Source organism: Anas platyrhynchos, chromosome 29 (assembly GCF_047663525.1).
Source record: "Anas platyrhynchos isolate ZD024472 breed Pekin duck chromosome 29, IASCAAS_PekinDuck_T2T, whole genome shotgun sequence".
Classification (NCBI taxonomy): Eukaryota; Metazoa; Chordata; class Aves; order Anseriformes; family Anatidae; genus Anas; species Anas platyrhynchos.
This window is the reverse complement of record NC_092615.1, coordinates 5,474,902-5,489,419: the sequence shown is the minus strand read 5'-3', so window position 1 is coordinate 5,489,419 and position 14,518 is coordinate 5,474,902. Positions and strand designations below refer to the sequence as shown.

At 59.2% G+C, this 14,518-nt stretch overlaps 1 protein-coding gene across 2 annotated transcripts; it reads right to left on the bottom strand.

The window, feature by feature from the left end:
- Positions 1–122: 122 nt before the first annotated feature.
- Positions 123–13,535, bottom strand: MYO1F (myosin IF). 2 transcript variants are annotated; one of them, XR_011805236.1, is made up of 28 exons: positions 13,377–13,535; positions 9,662–9,799; positions 8,227–8,316; positions 7,745–7,839; positions 7,152–7,239; positions 6,884–6,973; positions 6,610–6,741; positions 6,405–6,539; positions 6,189–6,321; positions 5,644–5,840; positions 5,437–5,517; positions 5,144–5,230; positions 4,904–4,990; positions 4,496–4,663; positions 4,342–4,427; positions 4,121–4,202; positions 3,925–4,031; positions 3,586–3,684; positions 3,371–3,515; positions 3,170–3,284; positions 2,441–2,610; positions 2,181–2,326; positions 1,813–1,959; positions 1,617–1,731; positions 1,233–1,316; positions 917–1,118; positions 548–714; positions 123–467 (listed from the first exon to the last, which is right to left on the bottom strand). XR_011805236.1 is itself a non-coding variant. In XM_027471799.3 (28 exons), the coding sequence occupies exons 1-28, from the start codon at positions 13,377–13,379 to the stop codon at positions 391–393; spliced, it is 3,300 nt and encodes a 1,099-aa protein (XP_027327600.3). In that variant the 5' UTR covers positions 13,380–13,535; the 3' UTR covers positions 123–390. The 2 variants fall into 2 exon arrangements, 1 of the variants encoding a protein (XP_027327600.3); XM_027471799.3 differs by having other exon boundaries at positions 1,583–1,731.
- Positions 13,536–14,518: the final 983 nt, after the last annotated feature.

Genomic DNA, 14,518 nt, shown 5'->3' with positions numbered 1-14,518 from the left:
CAGGGGGATCAGTGGGGAAACACAAACTCTGGGCTTGTTTTTTTGAGTCCAACTCAGATTTGCTGTGTTTGCAATGCGTGAATCATCCAGGAGCAAGGTCAAAAGCCCAAAGCCACCACAAGTAACTTCACTGCTATAATTACTGACGATAAAACTATTCATGCCCCAGAGTCACCTCAGCAGTTCCACAACCACCATACGAACAAGCAGCAAAGAGCCTGACCCTGCTCCACTGTCTGAAGCAGCTGCAGAAACCAGCGGCTGACACCAGGCCGGATCCGGCGGTGGCAAGGGGCTGGGGACAACAGCTTGCTCGATGCTGGGGAGAGGATCCGCAGGGTTCCCCATGGCTGGCGCCTACTGGGACCACCCTTGTCCACTGCGCCCAGCTCAGATCTTCTGCACGTAGTTCCCAGGGAAAAGCCCCTCCTTGCCATGCAGCCGTCCCTTCCACCAACCAGAGATATCTGGGAAAGAGAAAAAAGAGCCCGGGTTGAGACGTGGAGCATCTGCAGGGCACGACGGGGAGCCGGGAGTCCGGCAGTACCTTCTAGCAGGATGTCAATGATGTCCCCCACGTTGAAGCTGAGCTCGTCCACGTCCTGCCCGATGTACTGGTACAGCGCACGGCAGCGTGGCGTGGCCACCTTGGGCTGTGGCTTGGGGCGCCCGGCTGGGGGTGGCCGCTGGCCCACGCTTCGCCTCCGCTGCATGCTGGGGACCGGCGACACAGTGTGAGACCCAGGGAAGGGAGGGGGTGTGGGACATTCCATGTCCCCTTCCCCAGCCTGCTCTGCCCTCCCAGGACTGCCAGGTTACAGGGAGCTGGCCGGAATGGGAAGAGTGTCTCTGGAGCCTGCAGTAGTGGGAGGGGAGACTGGAGGACTGTGGTGGGCACGTGGGTGCTGGACCTTACCCGGCCACCCCCTGGTCAGGCACGTTGAGAAACTCCATGTTCTGCTCGGATGGGGGCCGTGTCTTTGGCCGGCGGTTTGTGCTTTGGGTGGGCAGCACTGTGGCCGGTGGTGCCCGCAGCTGCTTCTGGGGTGTCTTGTAGGTGTCCCGCTGAGCCTGGCTGTTCCCACGTGGGAACTGGGGAGCCCCGTTCTTGAAGGTGCCTGGAACAACCCCAGGGAAGGTCAGTTATTGCAGGGGGTCATCGCCTGCCTGCCCCCCAGCAGCACAGAGCCGGCTGGACCAGGCTGGGGCCCATTTGGTGCTGCCCTGCTCACCTTGGGGTGCGGGGGGTGCGCTCCGGGAGGGTGCTGGATGCCTGCTGCCACCTCTGGTGTGTGTCACCCCCTTCCTTGTGGGCTCTAGGAGTGGACACAAAACCTCATCAGGTGATGTCCCATGTGAGGGCTGACCATGGTTTGCATCCCACCACCCTTGAGCACCTGGTGCTGCCCCATCACCTGAGCAGGTCCCTCCTGGGTGAAACACAGACTCCGCAGGGCACAGTGTCTCATCCTGATGTCCCCAAGCCCCCCCACCATTCACCGTGGCCCTGGAGCTCCTGTCTCCCCTCTCCCCCCTCCCCTCCTATGCTGCTCCCCCCAGGTGCCCCGGCACCGGCACTCACTGGAGTTCCTGGGGAGCCCGTCCCCGATGCTGACCGTAAGGGTTTTGCCTCCAGCTTTGAGGATGGCCACGTCGCCCTGTCCTCTCATGAAGGTGACATTGCGGGTGCCGCCACCGCCCCAGCCCTCCTTCTTCACCCGAAACTGTAGTCTGGGATGAGGAGAGGGGCCGTGAGGCTGCGGGGAAGTGGCCTCTTCCTGCTTTGCCACCTCTCCCAGCTTCCATCCTTACGTGTCTTTGAAGGTGAGCTGCAGCTTGGTATGGGTGAGCTCCTCATAGCGCTTGCTCAGCAGGCTGACCAGCTCTGTCTTGAAGATGGACTCGAGGAAGTTGTCGGCATCATTCTCATGGAGGATGAAGAAATCATCCTGCCGGGTGCTGAGGGCAGCCCCAGGGGGCTGTCAGGGGGGCAGGAGACTCTGCCAGGCCTTGGGGACCCCTGAGCAGACCCAGAGAGCACAGGGACCCCTCATCCCCGTGGTGTGATGCTCCAATGGCAGTGCACTGGGGCTGGGCTGGGGGCACTGAAAAGTGGGAAGGGTCTGGGGGGACACGATGGGTGAAGCCCGACCACACCGAGCTGGTACAATGGGACATACCTCAGTGAGACGCCGCTCACTGCCTGGATCTCCACCTTCTTCTTGAGCACCTCCTTGATTTGCCCCTTCTCAGGGCCTTTCTTCACCTTCTCCCGCCCAATCAGGTAAAAGTACTTGGGGGTGAGGATGAAGTCCCGCTTGATGGGCTGCGAAAGGGCAGGTGCAGGGGCTGAGGGGGGTTTGTTGAGGGGGGGGGGGAGAAGAGGGGGACACAAGCCCCACCCACATCCCACCATGAGCCATGGCTTGGCTTGTCTCACCTTGAACCTCCGGTCATACTTCGTGATGGAGTCGGCGAAGTCAACCCGCTCCCTCTTGGCTAGGAACTGCCGCAGCTCTGGCCGCTCCTCCATGCCCAGGTAATCGCCCACAAAATTCCTGTTGATGCTGTTCCTTCGCCGCTCTTTGCAGTTGTAGAGGATGCTGGAGGCTGCGTGGTACCCGAAGTGATGCTGGTCGGGCAGGGCTCTGAGCTGGCACTCAGCCCACAGCCCCACCCAGCAGGAGCTGTGCTGGCCACAAAACCCATTAAGTGTCGCCAAAACCTTGTGTTGTGGTAGGGGGGGAGGGAGGGGCCCAGCTGCTTTCTTTTTTTTTCCTCTTGATTTTGCACTGTATGCTTGGGACTGTTGGAAATTGCCCATGGCGGGTGTCAGGTGCTGACCACAGGCCTTTCCCATCCCTCTACAAGCACTGACTCATCTCCATCATTTTTGCAGGCAGTGAAATGCAGATGGGCAGTGATATGCTCTGGGTTCTGTCTGACAGCCCCACCCAGGGCTGAAAACAGGAGCAAGAAACCCACTCCCTCCTTGAAATGTAGGAAAAGACCTCGGGTATCTTGTCCAGTCCCTCATCACCCTCTTTGTTGCAATTAGGAGCGGGGATGCTGCTCCCCCATTGCTCCGGTGGCTCTGCAGTGAGCAGGGCTGTCCCTGGCCAAGGGCACCCTACAAAGTGCAGGGGTGTCCCCGGCGCCGCAGCCTTACCCTCCTCTCTCATCTGCTCGTATTTCCGGATGGCGATGTGCCGGCGCCAGGCCTTCTGGATCACCCGGGCGAAGCCGTCAAATTTCCGCTCCCGCATCTCCTCCAGGAGGAAGAGCTGTGGGGCAGTGGGGTACTGAGCCTGGCCGGGCAGGGGCCGACCCTGGTGCAGATGCCCGCGATGTCCCCATGCCCCCAACCTACCGACTCTGGGTTCTTGACAAACACCTTGCTCCGTCCCATCTGGTACTGGTCTGGGTCCATGTTGACGGAGCTCAGCAAGTGCTGCACGCCTTGCCGCTCATCCCCACGCCAGCAAGGCCACGTCTCGGGGGTGAGGATGGCATAGCTGCCGGGACAGGGGCCATGAGTGGTGGCCTGGCTGCAGACCCCCTCCGCACAACCCTATGGCCCCTCACCGTTGTAAGAATTTCTGGAAGAGGCGGCGGTAGGCGAAACCAGCCCTGCGTACGCGGATGTTCTCCTTCAGCCCCAGGTACTCGACTTGGTGCTTCACCCTGCGGGATTGGGAGGGATGTGCTCACTGTGGGATGGCAGCATGGTAGCATGGCTCTGCCCATCTCCACCGCTTTGCCTGGGGGTGCCCAGGTCAGAGCTCCGGAAGGATGCACATGCAGAGGGATGTGTGTTCCCGCACGCCGCCCCTTCCCATCCCGTGGATCTGGAGGAAAGGTACTCCTGGCCTCCAGGTACCTGGGCTCTGGGGCTCTGTGACCCATTACAGCATCCTCTGTTACCTGCTCTCCTCCCAGTCACGGGGTTTCTTGGTCTCGTTGGGCTTGATGCAGCGGATGTAGTGTGGTGTGCACTTCATTAATGTGTTCACCAAGTCGTTGGCCTGTTTCTGTTGCAAGGATTGGCCTCTGTAGCGTTAAAGGTGTTGGTGGGAGCCCAGCAGCCCCCAGCTGCTGTTCTGCAGCCTCCAGAACCTACCTTGATTTTGGAGCCTGCAGTGGTTGGGCGGCCCTTTTTGTCAGAATCAAGCTTCTCCGGGAAAAGCATCCGGATGAAACCGCTGAAAGGCAGGGGAGAGCCCCCGGGTGAGAGCTGCCAGGCAGGGGCAGGACCAGCAAAGGTCCACATTTTGAGGATGCTGCCCATGACCCCAGCTCTTTTGGGATGACCCAGGAGACCACAGCACTGCCCATACTCACTATTCGCTGCTCTGCATGAGCTCAATCAGGTCGGTGAAGAGCACGTCCCGGTTGCGCTCACAGAAGCCGTTCACATCGTAGGAGACCTGGGGGCAGGAGGGGAGCTCAGCCCCAGGACGCTGGGGCCAGGGCCTCAGGGTGCAGGGTGCCATACCTTGCCCGCGTAGTGGTGGATGACAAAGCCTGAGCTCCAGCTGTTGAAGTGCTCATGGGTGCCCACAGCTGCCTGCAGCTTCTGCAGTAGGGTCTGGTCGGCGCCCTCGCCGGTGGCGTGCATGGTGGCACAGACGTCGTCCAGAACACTCATGATCCCAGGAGGGTTCTGGGGATGGAAAGCAAAGCCAGGGGTGACTTAAGGCTGCAGGCAGGAACAATCCTGCATCTGGCTGTGGTAAGGTGCCCCGTGCGGCTCTAAGCTGCTTTGCACTCAAATGCAAGGACATGGAGCTGCAGCTCCCCCAGGGCTGGCTCCTGCCCCCCACCCCAGCAGCACCCAGCCCCACCAAGCCCCCCAGTGCTTTGGCTCCCAAGGAAGCATCCTGCTGGGGGGACCCCCACTCACCAGCTTGTTCTCTATCAGGTCGCACACCACCTTGTTGTTGAAGTACTGGATCTGGGTCCATTTGATGCCCTCCTGGACGTACTCCTCCTACGGGGTGGGAGAATGACACGCCAAAAGAGCTGGTGGGCTCCAGCTCTGCACTCATGGGACATGCCCTGGCCAGGGTGTCTCATCAGTGGGGTGCAGAGCATGGGGATTGGGGTGCTGGTGCAGCCCTATTGGGTTTCAGCTCCCTTGTACCTGTTCTGCCTTCAGGGTCAGCTCTATGAAGATCTGCTGCAGTTTCTCGTTCACAAAGTTAATGCAGAACTGCTCAAAACCATTTTTCTGTAAAATGAGGGAAAAGGAAAGAGAAGATGGGTCTGACTTGGCTTCTACTCAGGTGACCCCAATGGGTGGGACCTTTGGGTGCTGCTCCAGGGACCCTTCTTTGGGCCGTTGACCAACAACAACCCCTTGCTCTGACCACCCTCGCTACTGGAGCAGGGAAGGAGAGCCCCCCAGCTGGGCTCCCACTGCAAACCAGCACCCACCTGGAATATTTCAAAGCCGTAGATGTCCAGCACCCCAATGCTGTACTCCTCATACGGCTTCTGCATGGCTCGGTTGATGGACTGCAGGGAGAGATGGCGGGAGCCACCTTCATGGGGCGTGCGGCTGCACACAGGAGCAGCCGGCCAGCGTCCCCATGAGCATCCCCTCATCCCCCTCCCCACAACCGTACGCCCCAGGGCACCCACCTCCACGAGGAAGTCAAAGACACGAGCGTAGAGCCCCTTGGCCAGGGCATCCCGGGTGTAAGCTGCCTGCTCTACGTTGAGGGTGACAGTGATGGACTCAGAGCGTCCACCCCACTTGCTGTCCATCTTGCGGCTGGTGACCTTGCTGTTGAGGCGGTTGCGGTCGATGCCCAGCAGGTAGGCGGGGAAGGCCAGGGCTGGGCAGAAAGAGGGAGGTTAGGGCTGCCCCCCACACACTGCCCACCCAGCCCCAGCCAAACACGAGTGGGGCCATGGCATAGGGAGCAACACAATCTGGGGGCATGGGATGTTGCCCTCCCTCAGCTCCATCATAGCCCCTGCCCCCTGCCAGGCACTTGCTAAGCTCTGGCTGTGCCATTTGCTCACTGCCTCAGTTTCCTCATGTTTAACACAGGAAAGATGCTGATGTTGCCTCTCTCCTCTGCTGGGGGGTTTGTGCTACAGAAATGTTGCAATTCATTGCCAGGGGTCCCTGCAAGCATGTAAGCTTCCTTTGCTGGAACAAGGGGGGTTTGGCTACTCACAGTCAGCATTTTCCACCTGGGCATAGTTGCCCTCCTCCCGAAAGCTGATATTGCCCAGGTGGAGGATCCCTGCCACGATCTGCAGCACCAGCTGCTGGTCCTCGCCCCGGATGCCGATCACCTGCATGGCGTTCTGGGGGAGCAGGGTGTGTTGGGGTCAGCCCCAGTTTGGCCTCAGACAGGTTTCTGGATACCCATACTCCCCCGGACACTCACCATGGTCTCATGGAAGTCGTTGCGATCGTCTGTGCCTTCTACCTGGTACGTGTCTGACTGGTTCAAGTAGTAGTAATAATCCGGGCTCATGATGCCGAGGTTCTGCCGCTGCTCCTGGGACGCTCCTTCGATGAGCTGCAAGACACCCAGGGGGCTGCAGTTAGCAGCTCCAGCCCCATGCCCGCCTGGTCCAATGCCCCCGTACCTGGTAGTAGATGTGGAAGTTCCTCTCGTGCTCGTTCTGGCTCACCACCCGTGACTTCTCCAGCAGGAAGTTGGAGATCTTCCCCCCATCGGGCTCGCCGCCCCGGCTGAACTGGATCTCGAAGTACTTCCCCTGCCCAGGCATGGTGCCCATCAGCACCCAGCCCCTGGCTGTCCCCTCCAGCCATGTCACAAGCACGGCAGGGACGGATCCTGGCTATGGCACTGCAAGGTACCAACCCTTGGCATGGTCCACGCCTGCCCCAGGGACTTACAAAGCGGCTTGAGTTGTTGTTGCGGACAGTTTTGGCATTGCCGAAGGCTTCCAGCAGTGGGTTGGACTGCAGGATGATGTCCTTCACGTGCTGGTGGCCAGAGGAGGGCACGAGCCTGAGCAGGGCTGCGCACTTGTGCCCACTGCAACTGCCTGCCCCGACTGGGGATGGAGACATGTCCCCAGCCATGGACTGCTCTGTGCAGGGGCTGGGGGAGCAGAGAGGTTGGGAGGCGAAAATCTGGGTGCTGGGGTGGGGGCAGCCCTACCTGCACCTTGTCGCCACCCCCAGACACTTTGGAGATGTAGCCCATGATGTATTTTGCTGCCACTGTTTTCCCGGCCCCGCTTTCTCCACTGTGTAAATGGCAAAAGGAGAGGAAAGGTGAATCAGGAGCCCCTGGAGTGCTCCTGGTGGGATGCTGGGGAGCCCCTGGTCCCTCAGGGCCTGGGGCAGCTGGAGGGGACAGGGGCTGTAGCTAATGATGTTGGAGAAGGGGCTGCAGGGGCTCTGGGACATGAACGGGACCAGAGCAGGGCTGAGATACACAAGGAGTAGTTGGATTTCTTGCTGCTGGATTTTGGAGGGGAGAAGGGAGGCTTTGTAGCCTGAAGGGGAAGTCTTTGGCCTTACCCCACATCCTGACCCCTTCCCTTGCAACACTCAGCTGAAAAACCATGTTGCACAAGGCTTGGTTCTTGCCTGGGACCACAGCCCCAGCACACCCAGATGGTGCACACCCGTGGCCAGCACTGGGCTTCAGCAACCTCTTGCCACTGCCTGGCCACCACATTTGGCCTGGACACCCCAGGGTGCTGGGGAAGGGGTGCCGGGGGCACCCAGCCACTTGCTGCCCTCTACCTGATGATGACGCATTGGTTCTCCCCGTCGATCAGCATGTTTCGGTACATGTTGTCTGTCAGCGCATAGATGTGAGGGGGATTTTCGTACTGAGCCTAGAGAGGAGGCAAGGGTAGCAGTGCTGAGCAGGGAGCAGCTGCCAGCCCCCTCTGCAGCCCCCTTTACCCTGCCCATGTGGCACAGGAGGCAGCAGCATGCAGGAGTCCCCTCTGCCTCGGGAAGGACGTGCAGCAGAGCCAGGCACTTGGGCACTTCACCATGTCTGGGTTGCCCTAATGTGTGTTTATGGGATGAATTTTCCAGGAATGTGGATATGCTTCCAAATCTTGTTGCAGACAACGCATTTGGGAACGCTGACCCATGCAATCAGTACCCAAAGGGCACCCTCATGGGACACCCCCCAGGCATTTGTATGCAAATGCACCAAATTAAACCTAATTAACCCCTTGCCAGCCCTGCCAGCCTGCACACAGCAGCCTTACCGCCCCCTGGTACAGCTCGATCTCTCGGTCAGTGAAGTACGGCATCTGCTTGAAGGGGTTGACGGAGATGAGCACCGGCCCGATGTAGGTCTGGGCAGCAAGTCAAGGTCCAGGCATCCTCTCCCATGTCCCCCCGTCCTGCCCATCACATCAGAGCATCCCTGCCTCCTCGTAAGGCAGCACCAGGAATAGCACGATGGGTTTCAGCTCACGACCTGGTGCTGCCTCAGCCATGAGTTTCCCCTACATCCGCACGCAGCATCCCCAAATTACACAGGTGTGATGGGGGTGTGTGTGTGTGTGTGTAAAAACAGAGGCCTGTGGCTGGAAACGGTGCATTGGGAGGATGGGGATAAGCCCCAGTGCCCTGGGGAGGATGCTGGGTGTGGAGGCCATGGATGGTGCAGGGCCAGGGTCCTGCTTTCAGCCCACCTGTCAGCAGGGAGGGGAAGGCAGCCGAGGGCAGGAAGAGAGGGGCTTTTCTGGGAAATGCGGAAACATGGGGCATTGAGTCATGACTGGATGGGGGCCCTGCATGCAGGGCTGTGAAAAAAGGAAGAAAGAGGCTGCACGGGGTATTTTTTCCTCCTCCTTCAAAAAAAGCCAACCCTAAGCCCAACCCCCAAGCACATTTAAAGCCCTGGGTCTGCTGAAAGAGCGAGGCGGATGGCTGCGTCACTGCCAGCCTGGGACAGAGCATCGCCTTGTAAGGACAGAGCCGCATCTTCAGGGAAACCACAACCACTCACGTCCACGACAGCAAGTGGCTTTGCGCCTGAGCTCCCCACCACGTCCCGCTGTGCAGCTCGGGGAACTTCTCTTCTCCCTCTGGGGCTGGGGCACGGCTGCAGCAGGCACGATGCAGCTGGGTGCTGATCTGGCTGCGAAACTGAGCAGGGGCTGGGGGGGCGAGCTGGGCTCAGAGCCTCGGATGGTAGGAATGGCTTCCCCATCTGCACCAAGGAACCCGAGAGCCATCAGACCTCGTGCTTGGTGCTCAGTGGTGTCATCTCTGTGACAAAGCCAGTGACCACAAAAGCATCTGTGCTGGAGGACGGCACGTAAGGGACAGGGAGTTTTCACCCTGTGCTGGCTCAGTGGTGCTCCAGAGTCAGTGCAGAGCACCTGGTGGGCATCGATGGACTGTGGGCAACAGCAGGAGGGGACGATGCCCTATGCAGCTGCAGGGTTTGGTGAGGAGGGGGCTGAACCTCTGGCTATAAACCAGCAGGATCATGCTGCCAACAAGGAGAAGGGGTCCTTCCCCTGGGTAATGCTGCAGCACGTGAGCTGTGTCAGCTCTGCGGTGTGTAACGGGGTGTCAGGGCCACCAAACCCATCCCAATATTGTGCAGGGATGGACACATTGCAGGCTCTTGCAAAGCCTTAGAGTGTGGCCCTGATGCTCCCCATCCTGCTGCCCTGGGAAGGATACGAAGATGTAATCATCCATAAAGCGCTTCTTGAGGTTCTCCACGATGGCCTCCTCGGAGATCTTGGAGAGCAAGACCATGTCATCCACCCCACTCTGCTTGACATTGTGGCTCTGCCAGTGGAAGCGCTCCTTGCTGCCCTGCAGGGAGAGGGTCACAGCGACTGTGGTGGGAATCTGAAACAGGCACCCTTGGACGGCACTAAGGGGTATTTCAGCCACTGCTGCACATGGGCTTGATCCATCCCTCTAGCCAGATCCTGCCTCACCACAGGCTCTGCATTCCCAAGAGGAGAAGAACGGGCTTGCAGCCTGCAGGCAGGTTTGTAACATTTCCCCTGCTCTGTAAACAGATGAGTAATGAAGCAATCACGGCACAGGCTCTGCATATCAAAGGGGCAGCAAAAGCAACCATGGGGAAAGGCAAAAACAACGCCCCATGGGGCACCCCTGGCTGCACCCCCATGTCTCCACTGCAGAGGGGCAGAGCTGGGAGTGTCACCCCCTTGCCCTGCCTGGGGAAACCCAAGCACCCATTTTCCTGCCACCCCAAATTCATGCTTGCAACATCCTCAGAGGCAGCGGGACAGAAGGAAGACCATGGGCTGCGATTTCAGCAATTGTGGGGCTAAGCACAGCCCTGGGCTGGGTGGGATTCCACTGCCCAAAAAGAAAACATCCCAGAGGGTCCTTGGCCCTGTTGCTGCACATTAATCTGCCTGAATGTGCCCACGATACCTGGGAGGGGACACCCATGGCTGGAGCTGCCGCTGGCTCCTCTGTGCACTTGTCCTGTAGCCACCGGCCCCACAGTTCCGCTTTCAGCCCGTTGCTCCTGGTGCCGATTTCACTTCTCCCCCCCAGCCTCTTACTCTTTCCATTTCCCTTTTCTTCTCTTCCCCTTTTGCTTCATTTTCCTGCCGATTCTCAAGCTTTCAGGCCTCAGGATGCCGCTGCCTTTGCACCCTCCCATCTGCCCCTGACAGTCACAGGCAGCCGCCCCGTCCCCCAGCAGCATCACGAGGGGTGACTGAGGGATGCTCATGGAGCAGGGAGGGGATCAGCAACATCGGGCTGCTCCCCCTGGCCACCTCCATCCCTGGTGGGCTGCTGGGCTTTGTAACCCTACTCACAAAATCCCAGCTACCAAATACAGCTCATGGCCCTATAACCAGTGAGGGGGATTTCAGCTTCCTTGCCCCTTTGCAAGCAGTTGGGATGCATGGGTCTGGGTCAGCTCAGGGGCTCTGGATGGGATCGGGGCTGCTCACAGAGCTTCTCTTCTTCCTCCAGTTCATTGCATATGGTCCTTTTTCTTGCTTTCCCCTCCTCTTCTTCCCCTCTATCTTAATGAGCCCACGGAAAGGCCACCCAGGTCACCATGCTGTCACCCAGGGTGCTGCCGGTAACCCCAAGGTTGCCACCCTGACCTGGCCAAAACCTCATGCTTTAAGTGGAGGTGAGCAGGTTGGGAGCAGCCCATGGGGACACTGACACCTTGGCTTCCCCGTCTGCCACTTATATCACCCCAAGCCCCCAGGTACAGGCACCCTGAGCTCATGCTGAGTCTTACAGCCCTGAATTAAGGTCAATGTAGGCATTTCCTGTACTGCAAGCTTCGCGCTTTCGAGCTGACACCTGAAGTTTCTCCTTCACTCAAATGACTGCTCAGAGCAGCTGGAAGCCAGCACATGCCTCCTCCTCTTCCTCAGGCACAGATTAGGGGTTTTCCTGACTCAGCCCGGCACCTGATGCAGCACAGCTGCAGGGAAAGCACCGTCTCACTTTAAACGAAGGTTTTGTTCCAGACGTCTGCAGGGTCGTGGGTGTTTCTGCTCTGTTTTGGGGAGCACAAAGACTGCCCAGCATCCCTGGGAACATCCTATGAGGTGAAGATTTCATGGGGTCATGGCTTGATGTGCTGGGTAAAAGCCTTGCAGGAGGTGAGGGGCAGCATCCCTGTGGGGAGCAGGGGCTCCGTGCAGGGCAGAAGCTGAATTTGCTTTCAGAGGCATGGGTCAGGGGTTCCCAGTCCCTTCCTGCGCTGCTGGCCAAGGCAAGGGGTGAGCTGGAGAGCAGTGGATTAATAGCCACTGCCACCAGATGGGTCCTGCCAGGAAGGGGACAGGCGGATGGCCAGGACTAGACACCTCCACGAGCCATTTTGTCCTAGAGCCGAGTGGCAAGAGGCTTTCAGCAGCCCTTGGACCGGGCATCCAGGCACAGTCTGCAGCCACTTTGTGCAAAGGGCATTGCTCTGCTGACAGCCCTGTACATGATGGGTGCATGTGTCGCAGCTAGGAGCCCCTGCGAGGGCTGCAGGACGGGGATTGTCACCACCACAGCCACCACCCATGACCAGGGCTGCGGATGCAAGCAGTGACCTCGGGAGCAGCCCTGCACCAGCGATCGCAAAACATTGTCTGTTTTTCTTCAAAACTCACGTCTGAGCCACCAAAAAAACAAAACCCTTGCAAGTGCCAAAGGCGGAGCAGACGCTGCCCAAGGTGGCAGCTCTGTTCTCAAGATAGGGCGAGCCCAGATGCAGCCAACACCTTTGAAACCACAGGAAGCCTTGAGAAGAGGAGCACAGGGTGTTGTATTTCTGTCAGCAGCCTGGCTGGCCCCTGATATGGGCACAAACAACATCTAGGGAGGGGGCGTTCACCCCCGAGTTCTGGGGATGGAGGTTGACCCCGAAGCAGGGTCCCAGGGGGGATGTGCAGCCATGACCCCTTGTGAAACCGTGAAACATCATCGGGTCTCAGCTGTCCGTGTCTTGCGGGGACAGTGCTGGAGCAGCCTGTTGAAGGTGACAACTGCAACCAGTGGCTGCTGTAGGGAGGAGGAGGCTCTGCTTCAGCCCAGCTGCTGACCCTGCTCCTGGCTGGTGGGAAGTGATGGCCAGGAAAGGCAGCGCTCAGACATGCGGAGGGAGCAGAGCTGTGGGCTGGAGGATGTGGCCATGGCCACACCGTGCAGCCCCTCACTCCATGCCTGAGCATCTTCTTCATTTTGAGAGCCTGCATCTTCCTCTTCTTCCTCCAGATCAACCTCCAGCTCCAGCTGCTACCCTTGCAGCAGCCCCGAGCCACCATCCCCATCTCCCTGCATGCACTGGGGTGTGAGGTTCGACCCCGGGTGCCAGCACTTGCAGGTCCCTCCCAGCTTGAGCTGGTCTCAGGGGGCACAAACACCCCCGGCAGCCCCCACCACACCACTGTGCTCTGCCCGCACCCTGCTGGTGCCATGAGCACCGAAATAAGAAGCGCTGGCAGGAAGCTGGGCCAAGAGGAAGACAGGGGTTCCTATAGGGGGACCATGCTGGCAAAATCAAGAGCGCTTTGTGCCCAGCCTGGCTCACCGCCTGCTGCCCTTGATCCTGCTCGGGTCAGTGCTCCCATGTGCATCAACCCTGCGGGATCCTGCACCCAGCACCCTGCGTCCATCCTCAGGCAGCTGCTCCCCAGCACCGTGCCCCACACAGCACCTCGCTCAGCCCCAGCCCTGCTCCTTCACCCTGAGCCTGGGCAGCTCCATCCTCTCTCCATCGGGGACATTGTGGGGGGCTCCTGGCACCCCCAGTCCCAGGTGGGTGCAGGAGAGGACAGGGCTAAGATAGCTCCAAGGTGGCAGGAAGACACCCCAAGGTGACATCCAGGGCTCTGGGAGAGGACAGGGCGGGGGGGAGGCCAGCGAGGCCCCCGCTTGCACTCACCATGGTGTCCCTGCGTCCTGCCCCTGGTGATGGGGCACTCGGGGCTCCTGTCACCGTGGGCACAGGTCCATCCCAAAGGGCTTCGCTTCGGTGTTTCTCCTGCAACTACAACTTGCTATGATATTTTTTTCTCCTCCCACTTCCTCATTTAGTGCCGGTTTGCTGGGGGGGTGGGGTGAGGAGGATGAAAGCTTCTTCCCGCTGTCGAGGGGGGGGCCTGGGGTGGCCCTGCCCAGGGTGCCCCCACTGCCAAAGCCAGTGGGTGCCAGGGTCACTGTCCTGGGGATGCAGGTGGTGCTGGTGGGCACAGGGTGCAGCTGGGCAGGAATGCTCAGAGCTCTGAACATTTTCCCCCACCCTGGGGGTCACTTTGATGCAGCTGGGGGATGCTCTGCTCTGAGCTGGCTTTAGGAGCACGATGGTGTTGGTCGTTGCTTTTTTTCCACATCTTTTGGATTAAGCAGACCATGCTTAAGGAAGTGTTTTGGCTGGAGCTGGTTCAGAGACCATCGAGCTGCAGGAAGATCAGGACTGCCTGACGTCCCAAGGGTACGTGTCTCAAAACCCAGAGGTTTCTGTACATTCCAATTAATATTAAGGTAAAGAGGGCAGAATCAATGAGTGCCTTTCCTTTGGGTTTTGAGCACTTACCTGCTGCAGCCCCTGGCCATGCTGCCTCTGCCTCCAACTCTGGCAAAGGCAATGTCAGATGTGGATGGGAGCTGGAGGCATCACTTGGGGTGTGGGGCAGAAATACAACCTGGGGCACCCTCGGCCTTGCAGCACCCATCCCTGTGGGTGCACCCATGGCCACGAGTGCTGAAGCATCCATCATGCAAATGGGCATCTTCCCCACTAGATGCATCGCTGGAGGGGTGCAATGCAGGGAGTGTTTGCCAGGCTGCAGGTGAAGGTTCCCAAAGCGGGAGACAGCTGGAGAGGACAGGGAGAAGCATCACTACCGCAGCACTGCTGCTTAATGAGGCTGAAGGCACCAAGAGCTCAGCAGCCAAAATGCTCGACCTCAGTGACTGGGAGCAAGGTGCCATGACCCATGCACACACGGGAACGCAGAGAAACCTTACTGTTCATGAGATGTTATCAGGTCGCTTAGTACCTTTTTGGAGAGCGCTGGTTCCTGG